This window comes from Conger conger, chromosome 4 (genome assembly GCF_963514075.1).
Source record: "Conger conger chromosome 4, fConCon1.1, whole genome shotgun sequence".
Taxonomy (NCBI): domain Eukaryota; kingdom Metazoa; phylum Chordata; class Actinopteri; order Anguilliformes; family Congridae; genus Conger; species Conger conger.
The window spans coordinates 69,785,292-69,795,391 of record NC_083763.1 but is presented as its reverse complement, the minus strand read 5'-3'; the positions used below and the strand labels follow the sequence as shown (position 1 = coordinate 69,795,391).

General features: G+C 45.7%; 1 protein-coding gene across 1 annotated transcript; it reads left to right on the top strand.

The window, feature by feature from the left end:
- Positions 1–1,210: 1,210 nt before the first annotated feature.
- Positions 1,211–9,892, top strand: opn7a (opsin 7, group member a). The gene is made up of 5 exons (XM_061239032.1): positions 1,211–1,252; positions 2,606–2,787; positions 3,130–3,257; positions 4,205–4,539; positions 9,304–9,892. The coding sequence occupies exons 1-5, from the start codon at positions 1,211–1,213 to the stop codon at positions 9,889–9,891; spliced, it is 1,275 nt and encodes a 424-aa protein (XP_061095016.1). The 3' UTR covers position 9,892.
- Positions 9,893–10,100: the final 208 nt, after the last annotated feature.

Below are 10,100 nucleotides of genomic sequence, written 5' to 3'. Positions count from 1 at the left end.
AACTGGGAATCGTAGTTGGCTCACTCGTAATATTGGCCTGGGCCAGGCGTGGTCACACCGGAGATGAGATTTGACCAATAATCATTGGCTACACCATGACAAAGGCTGTAATAACTCTTAACTGGTGCAGACAGAAGCAATTATCAAGAGCAGTATTAAGTAACAGTATCAAGGGAAATATGATCAGGCATTTTAAAGTGAATGAAGGATTCGGGTTTCCGCAAATTAGAAATAAATGTGATGTTTCAATTTCTGCTTCTCTGTTAGCCAGTTGATTTAGCACGTATTTATGATGATATCGATATCCCAAGATGACAGTGAATGGAGGAGAAAAAAGTCTTTGGATAACGGCTGCATTCCCTGCCCAGTGTTGTTGGGTGTGCTCCTGTGGATTGGCCCCTCGAGCTGTCCGCTGGCACTGGCTGCACATGAGCACTGTGAAATTGGTCAGGCTATTTTTGGAGCTCATGTGCAGGTCTCATTCTGGTTCTGACATTTCCTGGATTTTGCAAAGCTTCTGTCAAGCCTGTAATAAGATGGGCCCCTCTTCTGAAAGGCGCCAGAGATTAGCTCCCTAACCACCCGAGCCTTTGATCCCAAAAGTCTTTCATGTAAACGCATGTTGCTAATACAATTTATCAACAGTTGTACTTCCTGGATTTGAAAGTATATTTGGCTTTTGTACAGTTGAAAATGAAACGAGATGAGAATGCCTCCTGGGTTTTATCAGGTTCAAATAAAAAAAAAGACATGCTGGTGTTGTACACACTACACAAACCATTTATTTTTTGCAAACACATGGTGATATAATCCTAACTACACTGCCACTACTTCTAAGACAATGTACTTCTATGGCAATGTACTATTAATGCAGTAGACCTGTACATTATTTATATGGACCTGTGTGTGTACTCAATATTACTGAATAATATTTTGGATGTGATGAAAACCTTAGGGGTACTTAGAAAAAAAGTTCTGAAAGGGTTTTTTGGCTTCATTCCATGGGGGAACCCTTTTTAGTTCTTTGTGGAAACCCATCTGTCTTGGGTGTGAAGTGTGAAAACCCCCGTACAAAGAACCATTTAACTAGATAGAGTTCTTCTATGGAATCACAGGGTTCCTATTTGAACCATTCTATTTTACAGTGCCCTTGGTTGTCCTGAATATAAAGATGATTGTTGGGACATTGCCAAGCTCTGGACACAGGTGAATGGAGCCCGATGGAAGTTGGCCACTGGCAAGCCTGAAGGAGGTAGCAGTTTTCGGGGCTTCAGCTCTTTGCTGCTGTGTAATAGTTGGCTGTAGCATCAGACGCGCTTACATAGCAATGGCTTGGACCTCCCCCACTGTTCCTATGTACAACTATTTAACCTCTACCCAGTGTAAATTCCACCATTAAAAATCGCATTAACGCTGTCCTGATAGCTTCTCCATCTTGGTCTTAGCAGAGTAGTATGTGACTGTTACGTCTTGGAACAGCGCTGTGCTAAACTGAATGGGATATCTTGGAGATCAGTGACTGACATTTGAACATGTGATTGACTGAGTGATTGCTTATATTGGCCTACCTTTCAGACTAAGCAGAATATTTGTCATGCTAAACCTGGAAACCCCCACGCCCAACCCCCGGGCCCTTGGTGCCAAATACAAGGGGCCAAATGGGCTTCAGCACATCCACAGTGTCATTTATTAACCTTAGATGTAGATGTGTTGTGTCTTATCTGTGAGCTGTGTAAGTTTTAGGTTAACCAGAGCCCTGTTAGCCAGTACAATTACAGGTGTATCTATTGCAAGTATAAATTCCTAAACTGTTTGTCACCTCAATATGACACATTGTACATTGTTGGAAAGGGTAGGAAACCCTGTACAAGAAGATTAACATGTTTTCCATTCACAACTCCCCCCCCCCCCCCCCCCCTCGTCGGTCTCGTAGGTTTCTTGTCATCCCAATTTTTACAAGAATTGGCAAATGGGTTGAAAGTATATAATGATTTTATACATACATGGGTTTTTATTAAAATATTTCAACAACCACAGTGCTGGCTTTCCAGTTTATTCAGGCACACAGAATACTTTGATTCAATCACTGCCATCTAATTAACTAATCAAAGAATCATTTATTTATATATCTAAATATTCTTGCATACTGATTGAAATAATTCTGCATGAATGAAGTGCATTAATTACTCATATACCCTACTAGAAATGCAAGACATTTATTTAAACTGAAATAGATCCTTCATCATTTGTCTGATACTTATATGTTGATTAAATATGATAATCAAATCAATGTCCTTTCATGTTCTGTTTTGGATCCTAAATGATTGATTTAATCTGCACTGACTGTATTGTTGACCTATGATCTTGTAGTAAACTTTTAAGATGGATTCCATAGCTCCTTAGATGGATGAATAGCTCATGGTATTGTGCTACAGTGGTTCCCAACCCTTTTCCTGGAGATCTACCATCCTGCGGGTTTTCATTTCAATGCTATTTTGGCACACCTGATTCTACTAATTAGCAGCTTGACGAGATCTCTAGATCTCATTAATTCAGGTTAGATATACTGTATATAGTGCTTGTTATGATGGCTTAAACATCTGAGCTCCATTGTTCTGTTGCAGGAGTTTGCTCCCTGTGTGGGAACAGCATGCTGCTGTACGTCTCCTACAAAAAGAAGCATCTGCTGAAACCGGCCGAGTTTTTCATCATCAACCTGGCCATCAGCGACCTGGGCATGACTGTGTCCCTGTATCCCCTAGCAATAATGTCCAGCATATACCACAGGTAGGCCACACCTGGCTCACTCCTCACACTGGCGCAGTGTGTCCCAGCCCTACTCCTACCAAGATCTTCCGCCCTGTAGGTTTTCGTCCAACCATAATCTGGCACACTTGATTTGACTAATTAGCAGCTGAACTAAACCTCTAGCCGTTGAGCGAGGTGTGCTTTGTTAGCAGTGGAGTGAAAACCTACATGGGCAGGGTTGGAAGTCACAGCCCTGCGATCATTGAGCCTAGTGAGTAGATACTGCAGATACGCTATGTGCAGACATTGCAGGTGGACTGCAGATGCCCCAATCAGAGGAATCAGTGCACTCATTTCTGCATGATGCTCTTTGTTTTGTAGGTGGCTGTATGGCAAAACCATGTGCTTAATCTACGCTTTCTGCGGAGTGCTGTTTGGGATCTGCAGTCTGACAACTCTGACTCTGCTCAGCACTGTATGCTGTTTGAAAGTCTGCTATCCTTTGTACGGTAAGCATCCCACAAGTCTTGTATTGCATGTGTTTTCTCCTCTTTGTGGGAAAATCGAACATGACTAGAAAACCTGTCAGTCCTGCACTGCAAACAAACTCTCTCATTGTCCAATTTAGCCCTTTGAAAAGTAGATTTTCTTTGAATGTGTATTCAATATTCTACGTCAGTGTTCTAGAGCTCCATTGATTGATTCAATTACCAGTAGTGATTGTTCCATCAGAATTAGAATATTCAATTAATCACACCTTAAAGAGTAATTACACTCACCATTCCAGCCTGGATCCACCAACTGCACAACTTTGAGAAATGTGCCTTGAGGTGGGTGGAATAGGTGTGCCCATCTCATTTAGATACAATAGCCTGTTCTTTAACCAATCAGGTGGTGCCAGTGTTCAATGTAGTATTGATGTGTAACAGCTATCTGAAATTAACCATTAAAAAGGTAAATGGACACGTTTGGGCATAAATTCTCCCACTCTATATCTTGATTTATTTACTTTAAACTTATTGTGAAGATATTTTATCCAAAGCAACGTACAGCAAGTGCATATTAGAGGTCATAGTCAGAACTACAGAACATGATTGACATCTATGTGAAGTAGACTACCCCTAGTAGTGGACTGCGGAAAGTTTTGCAAAAATGGGAAAACCACGGCGACCTGCTAGCAGTGGGGTCACAACATTAGCATTACAATGTTCAGTTAAGAAGATTCTAATGACATATTTGTGACCTCACACCTTAAGGGGCTAACACCTGGTCCTCATCTTGAGTGTCTCCTGGCCACTCTTCGCCAGCAGCCCGGCACCGTGCCAATTTAAAAAATGCTGGTGGACCACCAACTACGCAGACGGCCAGCTACCATCAGGCAGCTAGTGGGGACCACGTGTCGGATACTCACCACTGTATTCTCCCCCCCCCGCATGTTGAATTTTTCCGTGTGAAGGCAATAGGTTTAACCATGACCACGGCCGGCTGATGATCGCCTGCAGCTGGGCGTACGCGCTGGTGTTCGCCTGCTCCCCGCTGGCCCACTGGGGGGAGTACGGCCTGGAGCCCTACGGCACGGCCTGCTGCATCGACTGGGCCTCCTCCAACACGCAGCCCGCCGCCCGGTCCTACATCGTGGTGCTCTTCCTGCTCTGCTACATCCTGCCCTGCGGGGTCATCGTGTCCTCCTACACCCAGATCCTGGCGACCGTGCGCGAGTCCAGGAGGGCCGTGGAGCGTCACATCTCCGCCCAGTCGCACATGAGCAGCATTCAGACCATCATCGTGAAGGTGAGGCGCCCAGCGACCGCAGCGGGGCTCTGCCCAAACCTGCTCCCGGAGATCTGCGGCCCTGCAGGTTCTCACTCCAACCCTAACATGGCACACCTCATTCAACAGATAGAGGGCTGGCCAACCCTGTTCCTGGAGATCTACCATCCTGTAGGTTCTCACTCCAACCCTAACACGGCACACCTCATTCAACAGATAGAATAGGGCTGGTCAACCCTGTTCCTGGAGATCTACCATCCTGTAGGTTCTCACTCCAACCCTAACACGGCACACCTCATTCAACAGATAGAACAGGGCTGCCCAACACTACTCCTGGAGATCTACCTTCCTGTAGGGTCTCAACCATAACACAGCGCACCTCAATCCACAACTAGAGATCTCCTTGAGCTATTGATTAGTAGAATCAAGTGTGGCAATAAAAATAAAACCTACAGGATGGTACTGTAGATCTCCTGGGACATGGTTGGGCAGCCCAACTACAACAACAAAAACAATAATGATAATAATAATAATAACAAGTAAATGAGTGAAACTGTGGAGGGTGAAATTACATTACATTATTGGCATTTGGCAGATGCTCTTATCCAGAAATGCATGGCAGCCATGGCGTGTCTGAATACTCGCCACTTCTCTGCCGAGGTGAAGAGGGAAATAGCATTAACCGAGTGAAACTGTGCAGGGTGAAATGCATGGCAGCCATTGTGTGTCTGAATGCTCGCCACTTCTCAGCCGAGGTGAAGAGGGAAATGGCATTAACCGTGTGAAACTGCAGGGTGAAATGCATGGCAGCCATTGCGTGTCTGAATGCTCAGCTGAGGTAATTGACATTAACCGAGTGAAACTGCGTCGAGTAAAAGGCCCGGTTCTGAGAAACCAGTCTGGGAATTGGAGCAGGACACTGGGGGGCTGCTGTACCCTTTGCAATAAGTGCTACTGAATCTTTAATGACGCCAGTGACTCAGGACCTAGCTTTTACACCTCGCTTTAACAACTATTATTATTATTATTATTATTATTATTATTATTATCATTAATACCTATTCCCAGAAATTGATTCTGAGATGGTATCTAGCTGCCTCGGCTATAGATTACCATCTCCGGGAGATGAAGAGGAAAAAGTCATGTGTGCTGAAATAGGTGGCAGATAACAGCCTTTGAGAAAAAAGAAATCCCTTGTTTACTAGAGCGTGATTATGTTATAGCTTTGCCTTTGAGGTGTGGGGATTGGAGTGCACAGACAGAGCACAGACAGGCTACCGTTCAGAATCCCAATGAGTCAGACCACAGCTTTGCTTCAAAAGGAGATCCAGCCATCTGACTTGGGCAGGATATAGCTGACATTGGAAAAGCACAATAAGCTGTGGTGTGTGTTAGAAAGCGTGATGTGCAGCTGTATTAATCTTAGTGTGAAAGTTGGCATGAAAATCTAAGAGTGTTAAAGTTGGTATCTCTGACACTATACGCCTGACTGGCGACCAGATTAATCCATTCCCGTTCTCGACACACAGTCTGTGTGCCAAGGACAATGGCCATGTTTACATGCACCGTAATATTCCAGTGTTAACTCAAATATCTAAGTAATCTCACTACGAATATGAATTTGATTATCATCTGGAATAGGCTAGTGTCACAGTTATGTGAAATATAACTATCACAGTAAAACAGTGTCACAGTATATGAATTGTTTAAAGAATTGTGCATCATAATTCACTTTTACCCTCATGTCAAACAAAAAAAAAAGACATGGAGACATGGTTTTGTTTTTCTGTTATGAAACGTATTTGTATAATGCCATTTCAGGGCCAAAAGAATGCCTACCAATGGTGGTGTATTGAAGACAAACAGCAGTATCTAGTGGATACTGAAGGACAATGAGAATCCGCTGTTTTACAGATGCGAAAAAAACACAATATTCTGTATAACACTATATTTCTTGGTGCACATACACATCTGGAATAATGTAGGTGCTGTGTATATATTCACTCACTGCATGACATTGTGCACATTGTGAAAGTAACACTGCTGAAAGGTCGCATTTGAACCCTTCCTCAGTGAGTAGTGCTGTGCCCAGCTGAAATGTGATCAAATGGTAAATGGCAGGCATTATATATTATCCAAAGCGCTGTACAATTAATGCTTCTTATTCACCCATTCATACACACACTCACACACCAACGGCGATTGGCTGCCATGCAAGGTGCCGACAAGCTCGTCAGGAGCATTTAGGGGTTAGGTGTCTTGCTCAGGGACATTTTGACACAGCCTGGGCGGGGGATCGAACCGGCAGCCAACTGCCAGACGACTGCTCTTACTGCCTGAGCCATGTCGCCCCTGATCAGCTGGGCCCTGTTGGAAATAATTGAGAGATTGCACGGATCGATTCTGCAAATAATGGGATTAACGTCCACATGGGGAAACACAAAGGCACCAGGAAGCCATTTCATTAGTCTCCCCTTGGGGCTGTCCCTTTCCTGGCGGGCGGCATGGACCCTAATGGCTCGCTAACCCCGTGTTCTCACTGTGAGCGACTTGGTTAATGAGTCGCTCAAGTGTACCAGGCTCAGGGAGGGGAGAGAGCTTATTGTTGTTCCTCTTTGTGGTCTCCTGCAGATACACATTTCCTGCTGAAGTAAAGAACGGCAATACACTATATAACATTTACCATATAAAGTGCCAGTGGTTGTGCAGTGAAACTGATCATTATTATTTGTTTTCGCTAGTTAGCAAATTATCTTTCTCAGTTGCTATTTTACCAGCTACTGATCATCCCTCAATAAATAGATCTCTAGTAGACATCCAGTGCCATTTAAAACTCAGTAGCCTATGAGTATTGGGGTTGGTGCGACTGATTTTGGCAGAGCAAAATACATACATACCCGGCCCTTGTGTTATGACTGATTATTATAGAATGACAATTATCATGTATGCCTGATTATACTAGCTAACATATACTAGCCTTCCAAGCAGTTAAGGGGTCTGCCCCAGCTTACCTCCATTGAATCATCAGCCCTTACACCCCTGCCAGACCTCTTCGTTCAGCCTCCACAGGCCGCTTGGCACCTCCCTCTCTCCGAACTTCCACCTCACGCTCACGACTACTGTCTGTTCTGGCTCCACGGTGGTGGAACAAACTCCCCGTTGAGGTCAGAACTGGAGAATCTCTTCCCATCTTCAAGCGCAAACTGAAGACGCACCTCTTCAAGCACCACTCGCTGTCCCTCCCTACCTCCCTGTGAACCTTAATTGTTGTCTTTCTGTGATTTACTTGTGTGTCAGGATGTTTTAGTTTGGCTAGGTAAGCAGTGTTTGGCTAGTTAAAGGGCTTGTTCATACTTACGTTTGTTTGTTTAAAAAAAGAAAAGAAAAAAAGAAGAAAAATAGGCCCTGGTCCTTTTCTTTGTTGTACAGGTAGCAGTTGAAATTGTACTTCCCTCTAGGGTCTTTCAGTGCATTTATCCTTGGTTATGGGTATGCACTTTGTTATACGTCGCTCTGGATAAGAGCGTCTGCCAAATGCCATTAACGTAATGTAATGTAACTTTAGTGCTGCTAAGCCGATTTTGCCCGGCTATGCTGTTTAGTTTTTTTCAATCTATTAATAACAAGCTATTAAACTTGCCAACAGTCATTGCATAACAAGCATAACTCACTTCTAACATTGTATCATATCAGGTGGACAAATATGAAACCTGAGATTCTGATTGGCTGTTGACATGATGCCCATGGAAAGTTAAGCTATAGGAAACTTTTGTTGTTCAGTTGTCAAGTTGCTGGCCTTCGATCAGCTTCATAGAAAATTAATGGACTTCCGGCCACTGGCCGACCAAATTGTGAATTTGAACTACAACATTGGCTATAGTCTCCCTTGGTGTTTAGCAGCATGAACCTAGAGGGGTTTACTAGCTCGCACCATTAATACGTCCATTTAAAGCCACAACGTTATTACTAATGTTACATTTTCTCTGTTTCCTTCTTGCTGCTGCTCTGCTTCCTTCTTGCTGTCGCTCTGCTTCCTTCTGCTCTGCCTCCTTCTTGCTGCTGCTCTGCTTCCTTCTTGCCGCTGCTCTGCTTCCTTCTTGCTGCTGCTCTGCTTCCTTCTGCTCTGCCTCCTTCTTGCTGCTGCTTTGCTTCCTTCTTGCTGCTGCTCTGCTTCCTTCTTGCTGTCGCTCTGCTTCCTTCTGCTCTGCCTCCTTCTTGCTGCTGCTTTGCTTCCTTCTTGCTGCTGCTCTGCTTCCTTCTTGCTGTCGCTCTGCTTCCTTCTGCTCTGCCTCCTTCTTGCTGCTGCTTTGCTTCCTTCTTGCTGCTGCTCTGCTTCCTTCTGCTCTGCCTCCTTCTTGCTGCTGCTCTGCCTCCTTCTTGCTGCTGCTTTGCTTCCTTCTTGCTGCTGCTCTGCTTCCTTCTTGCCGCTGCTCTGCTTCCTTCTTGCCGCTGCTCTGCTTCCTTCTTGCTGCTGCTCTGCTTCCTTCTTGCCGCTGCTCTGCTTCCTTCTTGCTGCTGCTCTGCCTCCTTCTTGCTGCTGCTCTGCTTCCTTCTTGCTGCTGCTCTGCTTCCTTCTTGCTGCTGCTCTGCTTCCTTCTTGCCGCTGCTCTGCTTCCTTCTTGCTGCTGCTCTGCTTCCTTCTTGCTGTCGCTCTGCTTCCTTCTTGCTGTCGCTCTGCTTCCTTCTTGCTGCTGCTCTGCTTCCTTCTTGCTGTCGCTCTGCTTCCTTCTTGCTGTCGCTCTGCTTCCTTCTGGCCGCTGCTCTGCCTCCTCCTGGCGGCTGAAGCTGAGCGTGGCGGTGTGCGTGGGCTTCTTGGCGGCGTGGAGCCCGTACGCCCTGGTGTCCATGTGGGCCACCTTCGGCCACATCAAGAGCATCCCTCCGCTGGCCTTCGCCGTGCCCGCCGTCTTCGCCAAGACCTCCACCCTCTACAACCCCGTGGTCTACCTGCTGCTGAAGCCCAACTTCCGGCACGTGGTGAGCAAGGACCTCCGCGCGCTGCAGACGATGTGCTTCGGCCTGCGGACCCGCAGCTACAGGTCGGCCGTGGAGGTGGGCCTCAGGTCCCTGAAGAGGAGGAACGAGTGCAGCTCCACGTCCACCCACCTGGGGCCGGGCTGCTCCAACTGCACCTGCGAGAAGTGCAGCGACGCCTTCGAGCGCTTCAGGAACTACCCCCGGGGCTGCCAGGTCAACGTCAACACTGTGCACTTCTGCCTCCAGGAGGGCGGCGCCGCCGGGCCAGAACAGCAGCGCAAAGGCCGCCAGGCGGGGAAGAAGTCTGTGAGGGTCAGCGTCCGGGGGAAGAAGAACCCCGAGATCGACAGCCTGGAGATAACCCTCGAGACGGTGGCAACACACGCCAAAAACTGAATGTCCGTAATGTTACGTTTGTTTGTTTTACAGTAACAGTGTTTTATTTATTTTTAAATTATTAATGTTTTTTTTTTATTTTTTAGCAAAAAAAAAAAAACACTTACATACCTCAGTACTTAAAATGTGAATTTTCCATGGGTGTGTTTTTTGCAATCTAGGCCAGTGTTGATCAGTTGAAAGAATGGTAGAACCAGAAAAGTGTGGTC